This window comes from Lissotriton vulgaris, chromosome 8 (genome assembly GCF_964263255.1).
Source record: "Lissotriton vulgaris chromosome 8, aLisVul1.2, whole genome shotgun sequence".
Classification (NCBI taxonomy): domain Eukaryota; kingdom Metazoa; phylum Chordata; class Amphibia; order Caudata; family Salamandridae; genus Lissotriton; species Lissotriton vulgaris.
Window position 1 is genome coordinate 199,195,086 of NC_141696.1, and position 27,081 is coordinate 199,222,166.

General features: G+C 44.9%; 1 protein-coding gene across 1 annotated transcript in view; it reads left to right on the forward strand.

Moving 5' to 3' along the window:
- Nucleotides 1–27,081, forward strand: part of TMEM135 (transmembrane protein 135) — a 1,155,226-nt gene that overhangs the window by 582,263 nt on the left and 545,882 nt on the right. Inside the window, exon 5 of the mRNA XM_086933979.1 lies at nucleotides 26,693–26,758. Within this exon, the coding sequence (XP_086790105.1) occupies nucleotides 26,693–26,758 (66 nt within the window). The remainder of the gene's footprint in view (nucleotides 1–26,692; nucleotides 26,759–27,081) is intronic.

Genomic DNA, 27,081 nt, shown 5'->3' on the forward strand with positions numbered 1-27,081 from the left:
TCACTGATGTTGACTAGTGGCGCTTCCCTGTTAGCTTTTGTCGAGCAGGACAGTACTTAAAATTGTGGACCCATAACATATCTCTAGGTTGTGAGCTTCCACTCTACCTTTTACAATCATAGGCACCTTCAAACTTTCTTTGCCCACCTTTATGCATGTGGCGTTGTCGGACACTTCCACAATCTGCACGGTGACCCGAGTTGTCCCCGCTCTGTTGGTTTCTGTCTTGCACAAGCTGCTGTACGGCCCTCGGTCTGGAAGGCTTAGGATGGGTTTTCTTCAGTGTTATCCTTGTTATTGAGGTGCATCCAGCTGTTCAGACCGTCCATGCGCCTCTCTAGGTGCGCCGCATTTCCGGGAGCGCTCTGTCATGAGCTGCCCCCTTAAGGCATTTTGTCCTGTGACCTGCTCTAAACTAGTCCAACGCCTAGGTTGAGGGTCGGATTGGTAAGGCGGGCAATGGTTGATGCAGCTGTGGGCTGCTTTTTTGGCTAGCGTGGTGGCTGATTTGGGCTGTGGCTATGATGTTAAGATGCCGCCAGTGGCCCAATGGCGTCCTGAGTGGCCTTTCTGGAGGCAGATGGGCCTCAATTACCTCCCTTTTACCAACGGGCAGAGGTGTCAATTCCAGTCTCTGGCTGGGCCAAACCAATAATAAATGCAGATTGAGCAGGGGCAGTGGGCCTGAGCAGAAGTGGCCTTACTTCGATTCAGGTTTGGCTCACCATTGTGAACTAATCCGTGTACAAAGAGTCCTGGCAACATTTGCATAAAAAAAAAAATCTCAGTGAAGTTAAAAAAAACATACCTCTTATATAGAAACCCACTCCTTCTTTTTTAATACTTAAAACACTGAAGCAGTGGTTTGACAAAAAGGCACAATCCGCAAATGTGACCCACTTTTGTTTACGGTGCCAGGGCCAATTTTTGATCCCAGTCCAACCCTGCCTAGGTTGGTTACCTGGACAGCACCCTGGGGGCTGGTTAAGTTAAGCAGCAGTGCTTCACCATTGCACCGTTCCCCCCTCCCCCGGGGCCTGCCTGATAAAATCTCCAGATTTGTGTCAGTCCGGCCCTGGCCATTCTTGTGGACTACTGCAACGTTTCCCAATCAAGCTCTGGTTTACTGCCCTTTTCGGTGCAAAGGTGCGAAAAGGTTCACCCTTGAAGTGACCAGTTTTGTGCAAATAATTCAGATGAGGGCTGCAAAGGGCACAATAACCTGGTTCTCTGTGGTCAGTGGACAAGAGAAGTGCCATCTTGACCCCCCCCCCCCCCCCCCTTCATTCCTCCCACTGTCTTAAATCATGCCATATTATGAATTCATGAGCTGGGAAGGGGAGTTACTTATAGTGAAAATAACACTTGCTGAACATTTCCCAAGCTGTTTCCCTGCTCTCTGTGCATGTGACCTATTCGAATATTCCCCTCTAAATGTCATCTCAGTATTTTTTTGTACCCTAGTCTAGATTTTCCATATACAACTATAATTATGTGGATAATTGTAGGTGCGTGGAGAGCAAACTATTCATCAAAGCGGTATCTGAGATGAGAGGCGGGTGGAACCTAGGGGGTGGCATTAACCCTGCTTTTGTTTTCGATTTAGACCTCTTGCCTTAGAGACTCTCGTGTAATGCCTGTTGCAAGCTTACTAAAAGGATTCACTTTTACAAGGAGGATTATGTGTTTCTTGTGAAACTTACTTAATGGTTTTGAGATTAGACACTTGCGCTACTTCTTTGTCCTTCCTTTTTCTTTGAGACTTTTTATCTTGGATAGACCCATTTTTGTACATGAAAATCTTCCTTTAAGGGCTTTAGCAGAGTTCACTCGTTACTTCTGCTAAGTGCTGAGGGGTGTATTCGTTAAAGCATCCTTTTTAGCTAAGTTTTCAAGCATTGTGCAGTCTATTTGTTAGGGGGATTTTTGACCCAAACTCATTTAGAACCTTTCTTTATGCCTGCCCAACTCTTTTACCGAATATTTTTCTATCAGCAATACAGCCTTTGTTTTTGTCTTGTCAACTCTTAAAGTGAATAATCCGTATTGAAGCTTTTACTGTCAAGGTACATAAAACCCATTCAAACAGCAGTGACCCACAAAGAAAAGATAATCTACCTCAATAAATACTTGAAAGGTGAGAGATGTTTTTAAAATACTTTCTGCTTTCGTTATATTACACATTTTTATAGCAGCTGTATACATTATGTATACGTGCGTCAAGCACGTGTCCTTAATTCCAGACTAGTGGGTGGTACATCAGTTTATCCACATCATTCTCTTTCTATCCCATCCGTCTGAAGCCCCTTCTTTATACCTGTTTCAGGTATAGCTTCCTTTTTTGTGTTTAATAAATACTGTTATAATGTTCGATTATTTTTCAAATACGAAAACAGTTCATATTGATATATTTCTCTGATTGTATTTACATTGTATTCGCGATTATTCCTGTGTCTTTACCGGTTTCTCACTCCTCCCTCACTGTATAGTGCTCTGATACCCCCCTCTGGTCATGTTCGTGCTATATAAAACTTTATATATAAATAAATAATATCATATATATATAATTATAATATATAATTTATATATAAATAATAATATTATTATTTATAATAATATAATATATAATATTTTATCCTCCTACCTCAAGGATTCAAACTCTGAAGCCAATCCTCGTCGCATTTATCTTGCATATTTTGTGAAGTCTGCAATGTTTTTAAGGTTTGATGAGGATTGGGTATGCAGCTCCACGTAAAAATCGAGTCCGAGGAGCAAAATACTGCATAACTTTCCCGAAATATCTACATAACGAATCCTATGTTGCAAAAAAACTCAATATTTAAGTAAAGTTGGAGTCTACTCAGCTAGATACAAACATACCTCTCCTCATTTAATATGCACACGAAAATTCGAGTATTGTTTATTTTCATATTCTATCAACGAGCTTTGATTGAAGGACTTTTAATGACCATTCTAATAAAAAATCAATGAACCAAACAAAAAATGTGGAAAAGGCCGGGGTAGCCAAACATGAGTGGGCAGCGTGAGATCGAAGGAGAAAACCTTGAGGAGTTGTGCAAAGTGTGTGAATGCAGTGAGCATTGCTGAGCTCAGAAATGACTGCATTATAAATCCTGGGATCTGCATATTTTCTATTGAGAAAGCGTCATTCCTGTGTCAGTAAAGATTAAAAACATGCATTCAGTCAAAACAAGAAAACATAATAATGAGACAGGCGAGAATAAGGTGCATGAGTGCCAACGCCAGTGTAACTTATTTGGTGGCAGCTAAAAGATAGACATCTGTGAAATGTATCTGTCGTAATTGATGAATTTCATGTTGCCAGGCTGAAAATCTGGCCTGGATCTATTTGGATTAGATCACAGCCTCGACTAATGCCTCAGCCTTGCCACCATCTCACCTGGCTTCCAGCTGTATTTTCCCTCAAATACTAGGGCAGCCAGACTATCATGGGGTGGTGGCAGACATGAGCATGGAAGTGCAAGCGCTGCAGGGCTGATGTGTCCTGCATCGAGGGCCCCCTATCCCTAGCACAGTTTAAGGTGAAAGCATAACAGGTGACAGTCAGTGTATTTGATCAGATAGTTAGGAGTGTCTGAGTGAAGAGTTTTATGTAGGATGCAGACATGTTTGAGAGTAATCTGACTGAACTTCATGGTACCAGGGACCAGTCTGATTGCAGCATGGAGTGTTGCTTTTTTAAAGGATCAAAGTGTAGCTTGGGAATTCCTCTGAGTAGAGTGTTTCCATGGTCGATTATTGATAGCCAAGATACTGAACCAATTTCATAAAGTCATCTACAGGCTGAAAACATTGATGCCGCCACCTTGCAGTCTGGAATATGCTTCTTTTTGCTCAGGATTTAATGTGGGTTTGGAACCTGAGATTTTGTCCAGCATGAACCTAATGATGTGGCTCAATCAAAGATGGAAGAGCAGCCCTCTCGGATGTGGAGCGTGTCCAGCTTAAAACACGATAGAGCAATTAGCAGGTTAAATAAGTCGGAATTCAGTTTTTGTGGTGTTTTATTTGAGGTGAACCTGTGTCGTTCAGAACTGTAAATATTCCATGATCTGTGAGAGGAAGGCGAGGTCTTCTGTTGAGGTTACTTTTAAATAAACATACATGTCCTCTTGAAAATAGTATACTATGTTGGAGTTTGACAGAAGAAAATCAAGGGTTTCCATGGATAAATGAAGAGGGTGGGTGAGAAATCTAGTCCCGAGGGATACTGTGCTTAAGAGGTGATGGAATGGACCAGGAGTCTAAAGCTTCTAGGGACTGCATGCAGTTGCCATTTTCTTTAGAAAGTTGAAATAGTTAACTGTGTCAAACCCTTCAAAGATATCAAGTAGAATAAGAAGGCAGGAGTGCCATCCATGGAGGTAGAAGAGTTCATCATTGTAATCTGAAGAATTGCAGTCTCACAGATGCAGCCCACCCCAAAGCCTGAAAGGAAGTTGTCAAGAAGTTTGTTTTTAGTTATTAATTGTTTGAACTGGTTCTCAGGACATCTTTCCATTACTTTGTCCAGGAACATGAGTGTAGATATCAGGTGGTAGTTATTCATATCTTCGGGATCAGCATCATGTTTTTCAAAAGTGTGTTGGCTTGATCTACTGTAATCCAAGACATATAATGTGAAAGACTATCCCTTTGAAGTCTTAAATACAAAAAGTGTTTCCTCTCAAGGTTGTACCAGTCTATCACAGGCTTATCATTAGGCCATATGTTTCATACTAAAACTTTAAATAGACATTGAGTTTCTTCCTGCATATAGTCTCTTGTAATAAAACAATTCAAAGACCTATCATTCATATCAGTGCACCTTATTGTGGTAGTCAGTTCTTCACATTTTACTTAATTTGCAGATTGTCATGCATCAGTAGAGAATTCCTTATAATCACATCCACCCTAGAGACATCTGTGCGTATTCACAATGTCTGTAAAAAAGCATTGGGTGCTAAATTACCTTTCTAGGTTCATTATCCCCTCAATGGTCTCCTGAATTACAGTTTTTAACTTTTTGAATCAGCAGTTCCGGTTGCAAACCATTCATACAATCCTTTATGGATTACAAATACGAGCGGGATACCGCTTTCATGCCTTCCTATTGCCATTTGGACAGAACTGCAAAAGCCCTTTTCCTATTCATAAAATAGCTTTTGTAAATAGTAAAATGGTATTCTGCATTAACAAACTCTATGATTTTGAAAATATCAGGTATTGCTACCACAGATTACCATCGGGCATCATGCCTTTAATCTGTAACTTTTTCTAAAGAAATAGATGGTGTTTTCTATTTGCAATTGTTATAGAACATTTCACCAATTCTTTCTTGCTTGCTTCACCATGTTTCTCATGAAGCTACTTTTCTACAACATCTTTCTTCGTTTTTAGGTCCGACCTTTTCTTCATTAGCGTAGTTTTACTTGACTGCTGTTGTAAAATGCAGTAGCCCTTAAAGAGAATGGTTTGTAACCCGGTTTATAATGCGCTTTGCTTTTCTTTTGAAGAATTCATTGCCATTATAATTTTGTATTAAAGTAAAAGTCATAGTATTTCACTGTATTTACAATTTATTACCACTGGAGATAGAATTTTCCCTAGTTTATAGTTGGTATGCAGGGAGATGTCACACTAAGGTGAGGGCAATGAGCATAATAGCAGTCCTCCCAAGCCATTTTTGAAGATAGAAGATACTGTCAAATGATTATTAAATGATCCATCAAGGAGGATATTATATATGTATGGTTGCTTGGTTTCACCTGGAAAAAAAGGACTTTTGATGTTACTCAGACTGCCTTGTGCAAAGGTCAATATCATTGAGATCATCCATACTTAATTGTGCATCAAGTTTTTCAAAGATTTTTATTGGTCGACAAGCTCACAAATGACTATTGGGTGATCTGAGAAGAGAAGCAGGTTGCCTGACAATCTCATCCTTATCATTTGGCTTCTGATACATTGAAGCGTGGACGTTTGCAAATATAGTTAGATAATAAAAGGACTGTGCCTTATGACTTTTTCACCTCCTAAGGAATATCACTTAAAGTTGGCCAGATAACGTCTCAGTAAAGGTAACAAATGCTGTATGCCACAATTCCCAGTTTGAAACAGTTGAGAAGATACCACTAGGTCGCCATTTACTGTGACAGAAGCAAGAGGAAAATAACCTGAAAACACTTTGTGATTTGATACCCTGATAATCCATGTTTCCTGGAATACATTATTTCTAAAGTTGGTTACACTGATAGAAACCGCTTTCCATTCACAAACTGAATCCTAGATTTTTGTACTATGAGAGGACACATCCCTCTTTCGATGGCAATGAACACACGTAATCTCACTTTTTTATGTGTACTGTTTTCTCAGAGATGCCTCCCTACCTATTGATATCAAGGATAGCAAAGCACTATAGAAATATAATATAATCTGTGTCTTTAAGGCTAAAAGCATAGCTGTGTCTCTGCTTGGATTGATACTGGCAAGTCAGAGCTAGTCTTGTGTCCAGAAACCATTTCTACTCTCCCCAATTTTATATCTGTTTCCTTTGGAAGGAAATAGTTTCAGTTTGAGGGCTGTGTGTAGCTGGACCATTGCTGTTTTATTGTAAATCAAACCTCTCTCTCCTTTTTAACTTTTTGTTGAGGCATGAGTGGAAGATCCTAACTTAAACATGTAATTTGGCTAATAGGTGATCATTTTCTTAGTAGGATTCACTTTACTCCCTTTACATCACATTGTCTAGTGGAAAATAATTCTCCAGTGGCTGGATGTCTGATGACAGGAGTGATTGAGTAGTGCACCAGTACCAGGAAGCAGGATGAGTTGCCATGTTATGTGCCAATTTACTAGGTTTGCTGCAAGTCTGTCATCCATTCTGTTCAAATGAGCTATGAATGTCCTTTCCAGAACACTGAACTCTTGTATCTCTGCAGCAACCCATACTGGTTGTTAATACAATCTCCAGAAATCTCTGGGGAATGAGCACTAATCTTGTCTCAAATTCGAACCCTGTAGATCTACCACCAGCTTTCTTCCAATGACATTGCTGTGGGTTAGTATTATTGGGTAGGAAGCTTGTACATACAGAATCACAGGATGAAAAACACACAGAACCTGTCCGACATTACTAGGTAATACAATGCAATCTTTCGGAGAGCATCCATTTGGCAACTAAAGTGGTTGGGTCCAAGTAATACAGGTATGAGATTTAAGAGCACCTGCTCTCCATATTCTTTAGGAGAGTGGATTGCAACCTTATTCCAAGGCTGTTGTGCAAGCCACAAGAACACAGCTTTTCCAACACATTAGAAAATGGTAAACATGGAGGTAAATCTTGAAGAATCGGTCTCCCCCTGACCTCTGTGTTAGTAGAAATATGCTAAAGGAAATGAATATGCCCGGAATCATCCAGTGGAGGTATGCCATCATCGCCCGCAGTCAACCACTGTGTATCATGAGCAGGGCAAATCATTCAATTGGTGCAACCACCAGCAACAATTTGTAAAGGTTCATCACAAATATACTCTGTCTGTGCTAATATAATGTGTTCCCTTGTTGAGGCTCTAAGTCCATCCGTAGTTGAATGTCACACACAAGCCAGCAAAGGCTCAAGATGGCATGATATGTCATCACGGATCACCCGTAGATCTTTATCTTGACACTGAGATACCTCTTCAGTTGTTTCAAAGCACTTTGTGGTTATTCAAAAAGGTTGCAATAGAATCAAGAAAAGTTAACCAAACAATTTGAGAAGAATTCTGCCATACATTTCTCTGTTTTGGTTGAATGTCATGGCTGTCTGATCACACAGAGCTTTTGCATCCTACATTACAAGATTTATGTAGGAAAAGTTTTTTATTTAAATAGAGAATCCTCCACCTGAGCCACGTACATACCAGATAGTATGAGGACTTGTTTTAAATATCTTTTAGCATCTTTATCCAGTTTAGTCCCTTTTAATGCCGGTATCACTACCTATTTTAACAGTACTATTTTAACTGAATTGTGAATATTGTTCAACTATATTGAATTAGGATGTTTTAAATTCATTGTACTAACGTCTTCTGAAAACGGGGGCATAATCTTGCTAGGCTCCGCACCGGAGGTCTGGATGGCTGTCCAGGGCGGGGAAAGCACAAAAAACCATAGAGGACCTGATCCTCGGGCAACCATACAGTGAGCAAGGTTAGCGCTCCAGTTGCTCAATGGGAATGCCTACTTTTGGAGGCTGGGCGCAGACGCAACTCTGACACGATATACAATCTGTCACACATGAAAAGGGGCACACACTAGACAAAATCTTCTCCAACGACCGCAAATTAAAGGTGGACACACCTATACCAGTTCCTTGGTCAGACCACTTTTATATTCCAATCACCCTGGCCAAAACACACACACAAACAGTAGTTCACAGTACCATGAAGGCAGGCAGGAAGTGGCCTAGAATCAAACCGGGAAGCATGATTAATTCCCTAGAAGCATAAATCACAAGGAATCTAGAGGAGGCAGATAAATTATGGTCTGACAGGTTCAACCAAGCGGCAGAACGTTATAGCCAGAAAGGCAGGCCAAGGTCTCACCGCACCCATAGAAAAACAGCATGATTTAACGACCATCTTGCCTCTCTGAAAAAAGTATGCAAAAAAATGTAAAGAGATTGGAGAAAAACATATGATCCGGTTATCAAGGGTCAGTATAAGACGGCCATCAGACATTACCATAATGGAATTAAACAAGCCCAAGCCAGGCACTTCGAGGAAAAAATAAATCGAGCTCTCATCTCCTCTAGAGAACTTTTTAAGGTGGTCAGATCTCTCACTTCTATAGAGCAAGATGTTTCTCCTCAATCATCTTCAAAGGAGAGATGCAATAAGCGCGCAGCTTTTTTCAAAAACAAAGTTAAAAACATCTACAACTCGATGTAAGGGAATACTTACACCGAGAGTCCATATATCCCTCCAGGAACCGAGGACCCTTCTGTACAGGTCGTAGGACCAGTATTAGTGCATTTTCTGGTGCTATGCAAGGAAACCACCAGCATGACTTTGCAGAACATTAAATCTGGCTCCACTCAAGACTCGGTACCCCCACATATTTTACTACAGAGTGGGGAAACCACATTTACCATCACAACAGAGCTGTTAGAGCTATCTCTTACTCAAGGGACAGTTCCAAAAAAATGGAAGCATGCCACAGTTCGACCCTTACTAAAGAAGCCCCACTTAGACCTGGGGAACTACCGCCCCATATCAATTTTTTACCCATTTTAGGAAAAATAACGAAAAAGCAGGCTAACCATACCCTTTCCCAGTTTCTGAAAGAGAATGGGGTGCTACATCAGCCCCAAATGGGTTTCAGACCACACCACAGTACGGAGTCAGCTTTGCTGAATGGTCACGGAGGAACTCAAGGGAATTCTCAATCGGAGGGGCTTGCTGCAATCCTGCTGCTTGACATTATTACAGCTTTTGACACTGTGGATCATAGCACTCTGCTCCACAGGCTGAAGAAGGAAGGTAATAGCGCCCTAAGCTGGATATCTGAATTTCTAAAAGGCAGATCCTTCCAGATAATGGAATGTGCGCATCTCTCAGATGCTCTACAGATCGCTTGCGGAGTCCCACAGAGATCCGCCCTTATTCCCACACTATTCAACCTTTACATGCAACCATTGGCCAATATATTCAGGAATTTGGCTTATCGATCGTAACCTATGCAGATGATACACAACTGGTCGTTTTAGTGATGGAGGGCCCTAAATCAAATTACAGCCAATTGGTTCCTTGTATGGGAAAAGTACCCAAATGGATGGCTAGCTGTAGCTTAAAATTGAATGGCAACAAAACTGAACTGATGTGCCTGGGAAATAATTCTGTGCCACGGGCTACTATTAGCTGGTCAAAAGAACTTGGCAGTCCCCCCACCCCATAAAACTCCTTAAAGAACTTGGGAATGTGGCTGGACCACAATCTGTCCATGGAAATACAAGCAAGGAAACTGGCAGCCACCTGCTTTGGAATACTCTGCATTCTCCGCAAAATTCTAGCCCTTATTCCTGAACAGACCCAGAGAACCTTGGTTATTTCCCGGCTGGATTACGGGAACTCCCTCGATCTGGGTTTCGCCAAAAAAGTGATGAACAGGCTACATGTGATTCAAAACGTGATAGCCAGGATACTAAGAGGCATACCCAGGCAAGAATCAACGAAAGCCTCATTGAAACTGCTCCATTGGCTGCCGATCCCAGCCAGGATCAAATTAAAATCTTTATGTATGGCCCACAAAGCCATGAACTGCAAGGGCCCAGTCCTACTTAAAACACTCATCACCCCATTTGTGCCCGAAAGGTCTCTTGGATCATCCTCAGACCTGCTCATGAAGACAACAAGGATAAAGAGATCCAGATGGGGAGGAAGATGGTTTTTGCACAGAGTGCCAGGGCTGTGGAACTCCCTGCCTCTAGAAATGAGACTGCTAGGGGATGAGCTAAGTTTCAGGAAAAAACTAAAAGCATGGCTGTTCCCCTGATGATGTTCTGATTCCCGTTTCACCGCCTTCTCCGCAGCGTTGGGAATCCCTTGGGCAGCTAGGTGCTTTATAAATCCATAAACATAGGGCATCATTCATCACTCCCAATTGTGCAAGGTATGGCTTCAAATGTTGCGTATATACTTAATTAGACCATAAATAGACATAATTTCACTTCAAAATCTCCACCATTTTATTTTACAGTGCCAGTTTTTTTTAGTGCCCATTTCCTGATTCAAAATACTTGATAATCACTTGTCAAAATGGCTCATTTGTTATCCATAATCTCGAGGTAACTCTTTAAAATGCCTCTTCATAATGCCTCTTCATTGTGGTTCAAAATGTTATGAGGACCAAAATACCCCTGAATGGATCTTAAAATGCCTCAAAATACACCTCATTGCGTACCAAAAATACATCTCGATGTCTTCTAAAATACCCTGTTTGGGTCCCACAGTGCCCCTCCTTGGTAGCCAAAATAACAACCTTTGGTTCACAAAAAGCCTTTCATTTTCTCTCATAATACCCCTCACTGTTTACCTAAATATCCCAGAGTAGGTCCCTAAACTTCACCTCAATTGGTCAAAATGTATTCCTATGTAATTTTGTAAAAATCGACTTCCCTTATTCAGCAGCAGTGTGCGCTGTACAAACACATGCAAGGATATATTTAATTGAGCCTAAAGTATTCCTGATTGGCTCCTAAAGCATCTCTGTGATCTAAAAACGCATATTATTTTTGTCTCATGTCTGCGATGTTTGCCACCAAGTGACTCCCATATCATTCCCTAATTTAGTTTTATTGAGTCCAAACATTTATCTCATGGGAGCCCAAAATGCCCATTTGATCCCAAAATGCCCTTCAATTTATCCCAAAATTCTCATCATTAGTCGTAAAATCCCATTCCTTATGTTGACAAATGCCCTTTAATTGATCCAAGTAGCCAATTCACAGAAGCCTACCTGTAGAGGTATGGTGGAACTTGATCTAAAAAATTATCAGATGTCAAAATGTCTCCTGTTCAATTCATTTGACATTTAATGGAGAGCTCAACATACTATAACCCTATTTTGAGACACTAAACTCAAGCACGCTCCTCATTTGTGATTCGATATTTCACAGATTGGATCCTGAAAACGTCCCCACTTGTTACAAAATATGCCCCCCTCTGATCTTCGGTGTTGTATGCCTAATTATGCATATTTAATCGCTAGACTGGAGTGGCTAACATATGCTTCAGCCTTCCCCTTGTTTATTGCTGTAGAAGTGAGTAAGAGGACTGGGCCAACAGTAGTAGTTGTGGTGTGCCCTCTCCCTTCACTGGCCCCCTCAGTAGCCAATAGCCAGGCCTCGTTCCATTGTCAGCAGCCAACACGCGATGTCCAACAAGAGATTAGTAGGACAAAGTTATCAGGTGCAGTGCACTGCAAGTGCTGAATCCTTATCTGTTTAATTTCTGGTTATTGTTTGGAACCTGATCCCAACAGTATGTGGTGTGGTGCTTAAGCTTTCAACTTTGGGATCAGACGTGTAATCCCAGCACAGTGTTTTGACAAAACATCGAGTTTTTATAAGCAAATAACTTATGTCGTGCCTAAAATCAGTTACTGTGACGCGAGTAAAAAAAAAGTTAAATATAAAATAATTGTGTAATTCAAATGTGTAAATCCCCACTTGATGTACTAGACTTCATCATTAACATACTGTGCTCTGCTGCTCCCCTGCTTGGTTCATGTTAAATATCCACCAATACATTAAAGCGTACATGCATACAAACCCTATCTGGCCGTTCCAATGATGGTTATTGCTGCCTGGTGCATCAGAAAATTGGCTTGGCGACCACTGAAGACTACTTGATTCTTCTTAGAAAAGAGTACGGATTGGGTTTCTTGAAAGTGTATGCTGTAAATAACAAATTAGAAGACCCAAATAAAAATAAGTTGAAGTGAATTGGTGTGGAAACCACATGTCACTTAACGATAAAGTTTCAGTTCTTTATCTGGCCTTTCCTCTTCATTTATGTGCTGTCTTGCATTTTTGTATCCCCATTTACAAAATCCATAGTCTTTAGGAAAATAGTATTTCAAGGCCACTGGACAAAAGAAATCCATAAATGTTATAGTATAGAAATGCCTACATTTTGGATCACAGATGCCATTTTTTATTCTTTAGGTTTCTGCTCGTCAGAAGGGATTTAGCTGCTTGGAGAGCTTACTGCTGCCAATTAGTGTCTATCTCCAGGTGGCCTCCTCCTCTCTTATTTTCAATTTAGTGAGGAAGCTACGCCTGCCGCGCTAATCTCCTTAGCGCCACTCAACACGTAAAGAGCGGAGCTGCCATGGCGGCTTCTGAGGTGGCAGCCCAGCCCGCGCGGGGAATCCGCCCGGCCGCTGAATGGCGTTGACATCTGCTAGGAGCTGTGTGAGCCCCACTATATTAAAGGGGATCTCTTACTAGCAGGGGTGAAAGGAAAGGCACACACACCAGTGGTTTTCAAAGGAGACAAAGGGAAGCTTAGCTGTATTGACAGAGTGCTCTATTTGCCTGAAACATCCTTAAAAATGTTGGTGGGAAGAGCTGATGAAAAAGACCCATTCTGTGAGGGACAAAAGGTTGCATGAGGTTCTCTCGCCCTTTATTTGTCGAGAGGGTGTGTAGGAGAATTGGATCTGGGAGTTGCCATGGATGCTAGTGAGGACAAATGAGCTCATGTATTGTAGTGGGCAGGGTGCAAGGCGGCATTTGTACCTCTGCTCAAACAGAAGTATAACATTGGCGGGGATAAATAACTGTTAATCATGATCCTTTTCCATCTGCCTATGCTCTAACAATTGTTTTTAACTTAAATTTCATTATTGAAAAGTGCACCTGTTGAGAATTTGATTTCTGGATTAGGTCAAATACAACTATAATTGGAGCAAGGAAATGTGAACGTCTAGGGTTTGGTTTCTTGTTGTCAGATGTTGCATCTTCCCTGTACTATGGTCTGTGGTAGTTTGACAAACTGTAACAGAACGAAAGCATGCATTGGCAAAGTCTAAGGGTGCCACCTAATTCTGTGAGTTTTCTTAGAAAAAGTTTTAGTCTTATTTTTCAGCTTATGTGCCAGTGATGCATTCTACAGTAACACTCTGAATGCCTTCAGGGTCACAATGTCTTAGCACCTCTAGCGGCTTACAGTGCCAGCCTTACATGTCGCAGTGATCCCAGATCTTTCCAACACGTGAGAGGTGCTGGTGCTACCTACCCATCAGTGCTCGCCCCAGAGCCACCTGCAGGACCAATGCTCCTGTGGCGGTGCCCCTTAGTACAAGAAATCCTAAGGTTTGTTCCCCGTGCCCACTTCTACAGTGTTCGCCTCTTCTCTCTCCTCGCGCAGAGGCTGCTTTTATTGGCTCTGTGAGGAGGAGTGAAGGTATTTCACTAGTACACACTGACTTCATTTAACTTGTATTGGCTCTGGGGTTGCTTGTAGAAGTTTATTTTTTTTGTATTTTTTATAGCGCAAATTTGACCCTTGTGGCTATCAAGGGTCCTGTCCAAACATAGACAGAGACAGAGTTAGAAGTCCTTGTGACTCAGTCACACGGCAGGTGCGTGAGATGAGGGCTTAGACCAGGGCCGGCTCTAGGCTCATGGTGGCCCTGGGCAAGGAGCGTAGGTAGGGGGCCCGGAAGAGGTAGTCCGGGCGGAGCGCGCAGGCCAGTAAAGAGGGGAGGGGGTCAGGGTGTTTAGTAGTGGAACAGAGCCGGAGGCCGCCAAATCCCTGCCAGGGGCCACCACGCAAATATGTATCCATCCTCAGAGGATTAATATATTAAAGATATATATTGGCGTGGTGGCCCCTGGGGTTTGGTGGCCCTGTGCAGGTGCACAGCTTGCACATGCCTAGAGCCGGCCCTGCTTAGACACAGTGTGCAGGAACAGGAAGTAAGCAATTGCACATACTAAAATGGAGTTGTACTTGGAGCCTTTGACTGCGACAGTGGATCTGGAGACACTTTATTGAGGAGAAGGAAGCGGCAGCCATACATACCGGCAGCAGGTACTCCTGGTCTCAGTGCTCCAAGAGCTGGTCCATTCTACATGTCTGAGTGACACGGCCCAAGCGGAGGGTTACACTAGTACTATTTAAATCTGTGCAATAATTTGTCTCCTCAGCTGACACTGTCTCTTGAAAACACGTCATGGCTGGAGACCGTGAAACCTTGCCACTTTCAGTCAATTGCTGTCAGCCTAACTCGGCGCCAGTGATGGCTTCTAAAGCATCCCGTTTTGGTCCATTCCTTCCCGCGTCACACAGCCCAGGTGAAAGCAGCTCTTTCTTTGCTTCACTATGCAAGGCTAAAAAGCCCCTGCCATACTTAGTGCTGATTAGTCAAGTGTCGTTTTGTGGAAATCAGTTGTGCCCATTTCTTTTTTTATTAAAGCTATTTTACAGTGAGAAGCTCTGAATGAAGAGGACCTACTTTTGTCAGCGAAAATAAGCATTTTGCAGCAGCTCTTTTGTGCTCTTGACCAACGTCTAACAAATCAATACATGCCTTAGGACACACAGACGAAGCTTCTCAGGCGGGAGTAAACACCCCAATGGTGAAATGCACATTTTAAGATTGGGCTAGTTTTTGGAAGAGTTAGCATAAGAGGTAGCTCTTATTTTCCCACCTCACACCTCAGGACAACATTCAAAGGAATGGTCTTGCAGCATGTTGGCAGTGAGGATTACTCTCCAGAGGTACTTTCTACTTGCCTGGGAATTCGCACCCAACCTCATAAGTCGCTTTGTAGTGAGACTCTTGGGGTGCAGGCGATCTCTGTAGCTTCTAGGTTCTGCAAGGCGGCTGTAGAGGTACAGAAACCTCTGCCCCAAACCCATCACTATTCACATAATTTAGGAATAATGACTAAACGGTGCTCAATTAAATAAAGTGTGTGTGATAAAAGTAAACAAGCATTTGCAATGCAATAGGTCTCACATTAGGAAAGTTTGAGCTATTTGTATTGTAAATGACAATTTTTTTTATTTATGTGTTGGTTTTGAAAATAATGAAATTAATAGCTTTGTCATTTACAATGCCAACAGTTTTAACTTTCGCAAATGCAACACCTATAGCATTTGTAATGCAATATGTGTTGTATTTACATGACTTAGATGTATTGATATTACAAATAACAATGGCTTTTATTTTTTTAATAATTTTTTTTTTTTTTTTTTTTTTTTGCGCAAGACCTTTATTGAAAATCAAGCATTTGACACAGCAAGAGCCTACAACCCGGAGGCCGGCTCGCTACGTTTATTCCATTAACCATCATCGTAATCCAATGTTACACATATTCCAGAATATTGCAGGGTATCGCACGTATGGTTAATAGCTGGCATTCGAAACTGAGTCTCACTTTTTTCACTTTTTATAACAAGAACATTAAACCAACATACCCCAATTCGGCCGTATCGTGTAATCCTAATGTACTACCCAGCAGTCGCGTTGATACATCTAGGGTCCCTCTCCCCCCGCCTCCATCTCACACCTGTCCCATCAGCACTCATGCAGTCCTGCAACCCATTCAGTCCGTGTGTGGAAGTTCCTCATTATCCTGCTGTGAGGTCAGATAATCTTCTAGATAAACCCACATGTTTTTTGGTCGTGACTTAGCTGGCATCAGTTCTTCGTAAGTTTGTAACTTGTCACGGCAGGTGGACATGTCATGTAACCATGTTTTTAACTTCGGCACTTTGCGACTATGCCAGCATTGTGCCACTTGTCTCTTAGCCAATAAGAGTGCTATCGCACAGAACTTCTTTTTCAAGGCTCTGAACTGCGGTATTATCCCCAATAAGCAGACTTTGGGTGTGCAGTGTACCTCCTCTTCCAGCATGACAGATAAAGTAGTAGTCACCTGCCCCCAGTATCCTCCCACCTTGGCGCAGTCCCACGCTAAGTGTGCAAAGCCCGCCCCCTCCCTGTTGCACCTTTTACATCTGTCCTCCTCTTGAAGCCCAAATTTAAACAATTTCTCTGGTGTGTAATATACTTGATGGAGGAATTTAAAGTGAATCAGCCTCAGATTACCATTCGGTGTGAGTATTTGTGTCAGAGCGCATGTGTTAGCCCATTCTTCATCAGATAATGGCGCGTCTAGTAGTGCATCCCACCGCCCTTTCGCTTTCAACCCTTGTCCACCCAGTTCCAATTGTGCGGCTGAATACAGCCTAGACACCAGGTGTGATAAATCATTAGTTGTGATTAACAGTTGCAGTGGTGCAAGGCATTGCGGCTCTGAAGGGAACGTAGGGTAGTGCTCCCTCAGGGCTCTAGTGAGTCTGTAATACGTGAAGCGAAACATGGACGTTTGGTTATTTACATAACCCAGGTTGTCTAAGCCCACGAACTCCCCATCTCGGAACACGTCACCCATCCTATCGATACCGGCTTTGGCCAGTAGAGACATTCCGACGCTCTCCCCAGTTACCGAGAGCTCCTGGTGGTGGTGTAGCATCATGGCTGGTGCATATAGTGGGGTCTTGTGCGCTAGTTGCCCTAATTTATGCCAGGCTTTGACCGTGGTATCTACCGTGTTGATATCTCTAGCATGTAGCGGGGGGCGGGTGTGTGAGATGATTGCCGTGAGTGGAATAGGGTGTGTGTCGCTCTCCTCTATAGCGGTGTGGGTGAGGTAAGGAACTGCGTGATACCAATACGCCGCATATTGTGCCTGTGCGCACAGGTAATACAGGAGAAAGTCAGGTACCCCGAAGCCGCCTCTTGCAAGTGGAAGTTGCAGAGTCTGTAGATCCACACGTGCCTGTTTACCCGCCCAAATCAAGGTCCGCACCAAGGAGTTTATATGTCGGAAGATAGCCTGCGGTGGAGTGATTGGTATGTTGTTAAACAGGTATAACAGCTTGGGCAGTATGTTCATTTTAACAATCGCTATCCTGTCCGCCAATGAAAGGGGTAGACGTATCCAGCGTTGTACACTGTCCTCCAGTTTCGTCAGCACCACTCCGTAGTTTGCCCTGAGCACCTCATCCGGATCTCTGTGGTACATGACCCCTAGGTATCGTATAGGGTCCTGTTGCCAACCCAGCGGAAAGTCCACCACAAACTCAGAAGTGGTGTCCGTGAGGGGTATTATAGACGATTTGGACCAATTTATGGCTAGACCCGAATGTCCCCCGAACCTTATGTATTCCCTGAGTATGGCGTTCAAATGAGTCTCCGGGTCCCGGACGTATAGCAACATATCGTCTGCATATAAGGAGATGTGAAGCGGCCTGGCTATGAAGTGCAGTGCCGATTCCCTGTAGTTCTGTCGAATCAGACACGCCAAAGGTTCTAGTGCTAATGCAAATAATAGCGGCGAGAGTGGGCAGCCTTGCCGCGTCCCTCGCTCAATCGCAAATTGGTCCGAAATGTATCCATTAATTCTGACCCTAGCATGTGGTTTCGTGTAAAGCAGGGAGACCCATTGCACAAAACGTTTAGGGAACCCCATTCTATTGAGGACAGTGATCATATACCTCCATTCAATAGAGTCAAACACCTTCGCCGCGTCTAGCATGACCGCTACAGCTTTGACTGAAGGTTGTAGATAGTGCGATAGTGCAAATAGAGTCCGGGTATTATGTGCTGTTGATCTGGTGGGCACAAATCCGGACTGATCCGGTAGTACCAGACTAGTCATCAGTGGTGATAGCCGCTTGGCTATAAGCTTAGCAAGAATTTTCGAGTCGACGTTGATTAAAGATAACGGTCGGTACGAGTCACACTCCTCCGGATCTTTAGATGGTTTCAGAAGAGCGATAATCATGGCTTCGCGTAGCGTGGGGGGAAGTATGCCTTTCTCAAAGGAGGTGCCATACATATCTACTAAGTGTGGCGCTAGTATGTCTGCATATTGTTTGTAAAATTCCGGGGTGAACCCATCCGGGCCAGGTGCCTTGCCATTCGGAAGTGAGCCTATTATCTCTTTAACCTCATCCGCCGTGATAGGCCTTGCTAAGTACTCTCTGTGTGCATCTGATAGCCACCCTATCGCTACGTCGTGCAGGTATGTGTAGGTGTCATCCGCCGGAGCAGTGGTTTGGGATTTGTATAGGGAACCAAATGAATTCACAAAGCATTTCAGTATGTCATTAGCATGGGTTTGTGTGGCGCCCTCCCCGTTCTTTACCCTAAGTATCGTAGTCTGGCCGCGACCTGTGCAGATCTTCCTAGCCAACACAGCCCCCGGCCGACCCCCTTCCCCAAAAGCTCTAGCCACATGCGTGCGGTTTAAATATTTCATTTCAGAGTCTAGAAAGGTCTCGTGTTCTGTGTGTATTTCGCGAAGCTTGGCCAGGTGCGTGATATCCTGAGTGGATTCATACAGGGATTCCAGGTCTCTCATTAGCTGTTCGCATCTGCGTATCTGAGTTCTAATATCCTTCAGGACCCCTACTGTGGTGCTTATACAGACCCCTCTTATCGTGGCCTTGAATGCTTCCCAGAGGATGCCAGGATCATCAGTCGATGGGGCATTAAGGTCAAAGTAATCTCTAATCGCCCTCAGAATCGTGTCGGCATAAACGGCATCAGTTAGAGCACGTGCGTTAAAGCGCCATTGGAAAGGGGGGGGTGTGTATCGTGGAACGTCCAGCTGTAGTAGGACAGGATTGTGATCAGACAGCGTGCGAGGGAGCACCTGCAGGTGTCTCACCCATAGTGCCAGATCAGAGGAGCCTAGCCAGTAGTCCAATCTTGACCAGCTGTTGTGGGAAGCATTAACGTGCGTGGCCCCAGGCGCGTCAGTGTACCTCAACCTCCAAAGATCCGCCATACCCAGATCCTTCATCATGTGTCCCACCATTGTGCGTGAGTGCTTGTGCTGTTCCACCGAATTGGTTGACCGGTCTAAACCATCACAGAGTGTCACGTTCCAATCCCCACCACATAATATATGTGCGCTATTGTGTTCCTGTAGGTGTCCCCATATCTCCCTGAAGAAATCCGGGGCATCTGTGTTAGGACCGTATACATTCAGCAATGTAACTTTCTGCCCCCTCAATGTACCTGAAACCATTAAAAACCTGCCTTCAGGGTCCTGCGTGACTGTGTGACTCACAAAACCCACCCCTCGTTTCACCAGAATGATCACCCCTCTAGAGTAAGAAGAGTACGAGGCCCTGAAAACCTCCTCCGCCCATCTTGCCCCCAGGTGTGCTTGTGAGTGTGGGGCCAAGTGAGATTCCTGCAGGAATGCTATATCCACATTCCACCTCGTCAGGCTTGCAAAAATCTGTCGTATTTTACGCGGCTGTGAGAACCCTCTAATGTTCCAGGTTAGTATGTTTAAACTGCGTCTACCCACCTCCCTAGTCCCCATCAATTACCAATGACATAATGCATGAGCGTTCCATACAAATCAATTGCATAAGGATCAGGAGCATCTCCCTATTAGGTGCTCCAGTCGTTCCAGCAGTAGCGGGGACCAACTCGAAATCAGTACAAAAAGACATTACACATTCTGTCGGCCTAACAGTACAATCATACATCCCGCCCCCCCAAAACCCACCCACTCCAGCAACCCCAACCTGCCGAAGCCTTTCCCGTCCCGTGCACCAATGCAAAACTCCCATAAACAGTAACATAGTGCCAGAACCAAACTCTTATTGGGTAATACCCTTGTAGAGGTCCGCCAGGGGCACAACTCACCACCTAGTGTACAGGTGTGGGCGATGCTAAAGAAGCTGTAAGAAGCGCAGTTCAGGTGCATACCCGCCGCCCCCCCCACCCCCACCCCCCGAACAACCAACAACCAAGCCACCGGCTGAGCAACATGTCTGGCATAGTGTGTCCCCATTGCAATGTCAACAGTTCGTCATCAAGGCACATTATTCCTCCCTTCACACCCTTACTGCTCGCCGCACAGAGTGCATTGGGGCTCACCCATAGTCAGTGACCGAGGCCTCCCATAGTGCAATCATACCGAGCAGAGCGCTACAGATAAAGGGGCAGTTTCTCGCCAATCGTGCATTTGCCTGCAGTAAGTAATCGCCTCCGGGTGATAGTGTCACTCCATTGCGTATGCCAACACCGCCCTATGTGATGTGCATGAGTTGCAGTACATTCCCAGCGCAAAGTTAGTAGTGAGCCGCATGTCCGAACAGAGGCCTCTTAGCCCCAACTGAACCTCTTCCCCCAGGCTCACTGCGCATGTTGAGTCAATCCCACCACCGGGCATACTGGAAAACAAGTCACAGCAGTCTAGCAAATGCGGAAATCAAAGGCCATGCTAGAATGCATGATTCAATAACTGAATTGTACACTCACCAGTGGCATACCATGAAACAACCCCTCATCGTTAGTCCGAGTCTCGTCGTTGGTCATTTTGCAAATTGTCTCTGATCTCTCGCTGAACCCTTTTGACAAATTCTTGTGCTGCTTTCGGAGTCGGTAGTATTGTCGCTTTCTCCTTCCATACCACTCTGAGGCGCGCTGGATACATCATGGAGTAGACAATGTTCATCTCACGCAATTTGGTCTTCACTGCAGTATATTCCTTCCGGGCCTGCTGGACCGCAACTGTGTGGTCCGGATAGAATTCCAAGGAGTTCCCTTGATGCTGGATCTTTCCTTTCTCTCTTGCTAGCCGAAGGATCGTGTCCCTGTCGCGATAATTGAGGATACGTGCAACAATCGGTCTCGGCGTGGCACCGGGTGGTGGTTTCGGGGCCAGCGACCTATGAGCACGCTCCACAATAAAGAGGGGCGACAGGGCCTCAGCTCCGAACAGATCCTTGCACAGTGTTTCCACGTAGGTTTCCATGCGGCCCGTGTTGGTGGACTCCGGCAGGCCCGCGATCCGTACGTTGTTGCGCCTCGAGCGCGCTTCTAAATCCTCCTCCTTCGCCTTGATAACCTCCAGTAGCCTTTCCATATCTGCGCACTTTGAGGTGGAGGCCCGCGCCTCATCTTCGACCGCGGATATCCGTGTTTCGGCCTCGTCCAGCCGCTCCCCATGCTTTTCCTGTCGCGCTGCCATGGTGTCCATTCTACAAGTTAAGTTATCTAACTTGCCATTAATATCCTGCAGGTTTGATTGTATCGCTAGCAGGATCTTTTCGATGTTGTTGTTGGGCGCCTGACCTGCCTCCTCCTCCGACACCCCGTCAGGGGACTTCTGCGTTTTCTTCGCCTCAAAAGGCAGCTTCTGTTGGTGTTTGTCCGGTTTGCCCATGCTCGCGGGCGGGGAGGTTGCCTTCCTGTACGTGGACCCCGAAGCCCTCGTCTGTCTGGTCGCCGACGCCGTGTTGAACCCCACCCTTGGGGCGATCTCCGCCTAGCAGACTCTTTCCACGTGGTGGACTTCTGGCCTCCCAACCGTGCAGAGAGATGGTCCCAGCGTGGCAGCCTGCAGGGCAGTGGATATCGCAGGTCTTCCTGATCACCCAGGTGGCGTGACGATGTTCTATGGTCAGCGCACTCCCCTCACACTCAGTGTTTAGGGTAGATAGCCATCCACGCTGGTGCGACGCCTCCTCAGACCAAACGTATGCCAGGCGTCGTTTCTCCGTGCAGCCCGCGCCAGCTTGTAGGTTCTGGGTCCGCGAGTGTCCCACCAGGAGGGGCCGCCTCGCACGTGGTCGCCGTGGAGGACACGCTTGTCACAGCAGGCACCAACCCTGGCGCAAGAACATGCAGCGACCTGCACACTTGGGCTGATGGGGTCTGGCAGCAGTGGCCACAGGTCTCCTATTTACGGGCTAGCCCACGCAGATCATTATGCAGCACTGACCACCGTAGACTGCTCGCTCCTCATAGCGCTCACCTCCAGTAGCCAGCAGCACTCACCCTGCAGGAGCGCGGAGATGTCCACCTCTGCGCTAGCGCTCCGCACTGTGCACAACGCTGGGCACTCGTCTGGTAGCTGATCTCTCCTCCGCTGCAACAGGCCACCGCTGATGTCTCGCCACTGCCACAGGAGTCAGGGATTACTCGATCATGCCCGCGTTTTTCGTTTTGCCGCCGCCATTTTGTCAGGCAGTGCCTCCAATGCCTGAATGTGATAACCAGGGGCTTCGCAGCGCCACAATTTCGTATGCAGGGGTAGTGGGGAGGTTAGCCCTCAGAGTCCTACCTCCGCTATGCGTCCCTGCTCCTGGATAGTAGTGTGGCGATTTGTCTCCGCTCGCCTGCTGTGTGTATGTCCCAACACGGCGGCCATCTTGTCAGGCGCCCGGATCCCTCGCCACGGTTAATCGCGAATTGCAGGGTTGTCTTCGTTCGCCGGTGGCTGGCTCTCATCCCGACATGTGCTCCACCGCTTCGCACATCCTGCTAGTCGATCGGGGGGCCGGTTGTTCAGGCGGGAGCGGCGAAAATCACCACAGTTGGCGATCGCCCGACGGAGCTGCTTCTCAGGCAGCCATGTCGCCGTGCGCCCCCTAGCGCCTCCATTTTTTTAATAATTAATACTTAAATAAAAGTTATTGTAATTTATAATGGCAATAGCTTAAACTTTTGTAAATAACTTTTGCGAAGATTATGTTCAGTGTATTTTCTTGTGACGAAAATCCAAGAACAGAAGTGAAATATTAACATCTTTTTGTGACATTTGTAATAAAGCTTGAAACATTGAGAGAACATATTTGAACCAGTTGTTGTTGAATGGTTGCACAGATTGATGCTGTGGTGGCGCTGAGTGATGTTGTGGTGGCGATGAGTGATGCTGTGGCGTTCAGTGATGCTGTGGTAGCGCATAAAAATGTTGTGGTGCCCCTGAGTGATGCTGTGGTGGTGCTGAGTGATGCTGTGGTGATGCGATAGATAGAGTGAGGGCGATAGATAGAGAGATAGAGTGAGTGCGATAGATAGATAGATAGTTGTGTGTTTGGTTGTGGTTGTGCGTCTGGTTGTGTGTGTGATTGTGGTTGTGTGTGTTGTGTGTGTGGCTGTGGGGTTGTGTGTGTGGTTGTGGGGTTGTGTGGTTGGGTGGTTGTGTGTGCTTGTGTGGTTGTGTGTGTAGTGTGTGTGTGGGGGGGTTGTGCATGTGGGGGGGTTGTGTATGTCGGGTTGTAAGTGTGTGAGGTTGTGTGTGGGGGGGTTGTGTGTGTGTAGGGTTTGTGTCTGTGTGGGGTTTGTGTGTTTGTGGGGTGTGTGTGTGTGGGGGTTGTGTGTGTGTGTGTGGGGGGGGTTGTGTGTGTGTGTGTGGGGTTGAGTGTGTGTGGGGTTGTGTGTGTGTGTGGGGAGGGTTGTGCGTGTGTGGGGTTGTGTGTGTGTGTGTGTGTGGGGTTGAGTGTGTGTGGGGTTGTGTGTGTGTGGGGGGGGGGATTGTGCATGTGTGGGGTTGTGTGTGTGTGTGGGGGGGTTGTGTGTGTGTGTGGGGTTGTGTATCCATCCAAGTGAATCTGGACATAGAAATGATTTTCAGTAAAGCGAGAGCGTTCGGTTCATAGACCCACTCGCCAGCAGAGAGAGCCAAGTGAAGACCTCAGAGAAAAGATGTTCACATTCAGGTCAAAGAGCACAAATTGCAATGTATTTATATGGCTGGGTTTTGGTATTTTTGCAGTTTGTGTGCTATCTAATGAAATATTGTTCCTTAGCTCTGTTACTGATACTAGATTACAATCAGTGCTTTATTCTAGGGTTTGCATATAGCAATAATGAATGATTCATGCTGAAACCGACGGAGATACTTCGGAGTCACAGTTTAAAGGCTGTCCAATATGCTGCCTGTCAATCTGAGAGGAAACATAAGCTTGCATCTTTCCGTAAACTTCTGTATACTTGTTCAGATCAGATATGTTCGGAAAAACTGTTATGGCAGTATTATATTCCACTAAGTCCCACCTAGCCCTTTTTCATGGCACAGAGAAACCCTGCGTGCATTTAGTTATATACGTAACAGTTTCGCTGGCTTTAAATCATAGGGTCACAGCAACCTGGAATGATGCCAGGAATCTAAGAGCAACTGGTAGGGTGGTTGTGCAGGGAGAGCAAATTAAATAACATTTTTAGCCTTTTTTTACTTGAGAAGGCTAAACGTTTAACCTTCTGCAACCAAACAACTAATGCTAATGCATTTTACTATTAACTCCAAAGTAAAATCAATCTAACTTTTGCCCAGCAGGTGGCGCTTGTTCCTTATCAATTGCACGCAAACTCTAAAAGCTGCTAAAACACTTTAATCTTCGCTGTTTAAACAGGACAGAGCACCATATTATCTAAAGCCAATAAAAGCATAGGGGTTTGGCTACAAAAATAAACTCTTAGGAGCTGCAGTCACCTAAATTAATGGAAAAATGCCATCAGCTTTTATCTGAGTGACGAGAACCCTAGTGGGGCCTGCGGCACTGCAAAGCGTCATCGATATTTTACCAAGCCTGTAAACAACAAGTAACAAGCAGGAAGTGGGATAAGGGAGGGGGTGGCAAATGGTAAGCATCTCGCGGATGCTTTGATGTTCTCAGTGGCCACGCGGCTCACTGAGAACATCAAAGGGGCCGCGAAAATGCTCCCAAAGGCTGTAGGGGGACAAATGGTGCACGCGCCCGGTGGACATGCACTGTGCCCGATCCACCTGCAGACTTTGGGAGCATTTTTGAACGCCCCCTTACTATACTCTCGCAGAACAACGCATGTGCGCTGGTTCAGCGAGACCTAAAAAAAGGGAAGGACTAAGGGTCAGTTGCCCAATGCATTCCCTCCTCTTGAATAGCTACTTCCTGGAGGTGCGCACAGCTCCTCCCCACATGCCATGTTGTACATGGCTTCACTTTGGTGCAGAGATTACCAGTGGTTGGTGTGGGTAGGGACTAGATGCCTAGTGACATGACTGGTGTACAGACGAGCCAGTCAACACTTTACATGGGTGCTGGGTTAGGGAACAACAGTGGTACAAGTCTTGGATCTCATTTGTGAAGGTAAAGTGAGGTACAATTAAAGCGTTATCGATATGTTACCGAGCCTGTAAACAACAAATAACAAGCAGGAAGTGGGATAAGGGAAGGGGTGGCAAATGGTGAGCATTTCGCGGCCGCTTTGATGTTCCCAGTGGCCACGCGGCTCACTGAGAACATCAAAGCGACTGAAAAAATGCTCCCAAAGGCTGTAGGCGGACAAATGGTGTGCGCGCCCAGCGCACATACACCGTGCCCGATCCGCCTGCAGACTTTGGGAGCATTTTTGAAAGCCCCATTACTATACTCTCGCAGAACAACGCATGCGCGTTGGTTCAGCGAGACCTAAAAAAAGGGAAGGACTAAGGGTCAGTTGCCCAATGCATTCCCTCCTCTTGATTTGCTGCTTCCTTGAGGTGCGCACAGCTTCGCCCCACATGCCATGTTGTACATTGCTTAGTTTTGGTGCAGAGATTACTAGTGGTTGGTGTGGATAGGGACTAGATGCCTAGTGACATGACTGGTATGATCAGACGAGGCAGTCAACACTTTACAGGGGTGCTGGGTTAGGGTACAGCAGTGGTAGAAGCCTTGGCTCTCATTTGTGAAGGTAAAGTGAGGTACAATTAAAGCGTCATCTGATACCCTCAAAAAAATAATATATGGTGTTGGGGCCAGGGTTTTTGTTCCCCAAAAGTGGCTCTCCAAGTAGCCAAAGTGGGATGCAAGAATAGTTGAGAAATCAGTGCACCGATCAGATGTCACAAAATGAAGTAACTTAGAAGGGCTGCAAACAAGGAAGCAATTTTCGTTAGTAAAATATAGTAATTTAGAGAAAGATTGGAAAAATTGTAATGTTATGCCTCCTTGTTTAAACAGTAATGCTTAAGGGCTGGCTAGTTTAAATCACGAGAGGTTTCTCCAAAGAAAAATACCTAATTTTTCAGAAGCCGTTCATGGCACTAGGCTTTTGTATCCTGTTCCTATTTTGTGCTAATTGCCTTAAATTACACCAGCCTATTTTCTGTTCGTTTACGAATCTGCATTCTTCAGAGTCTGCATATTCTTTAATTGTGCACTTTTAAATTATAAAATAAACTGTTCCAAATACCTGGTTTTCATATTTCACGTTTAAGAGCTGAATTGCCTCAGCTTCAAATTTCGATTTCAGAGTTTAATATTTATCATTATAACGCTCACCCTTATATTTAACAATTTTGTTTCATAAAGTGCCTCTTTTTTATTTTCAGGCCACAGAAACTTTATTTCGAATGGCTGTCGCAAGAGGATTAATCACACCTATGAGAAACGGAGAAGTAAGAACAATATTTTATGTTGTCCCTCACTTATGCTTACTGTGTTTTCATTTTTAAGTGGTATTATACACTTCCTGTGTCGTAGCTGCGCGAAGTCATCATTTTGTTTTTAAAGTAAATAGTTCAGTACCATTTTTTCTATAAATAATAAGTTTTGCATTATCATAGATATGTTTTTCAATGTTCTGGGCATTTTTTTAAAGTTTGGGGATCCCCTAATCTTCTGTCTCCTTCCTCACTTTTTATTCCTCGCCTGCATGGCCCTCCTGCGAGGGTGCAGACAGAATCCTATCCTGGGCTCTGTACCACCTCTGATGCCACAG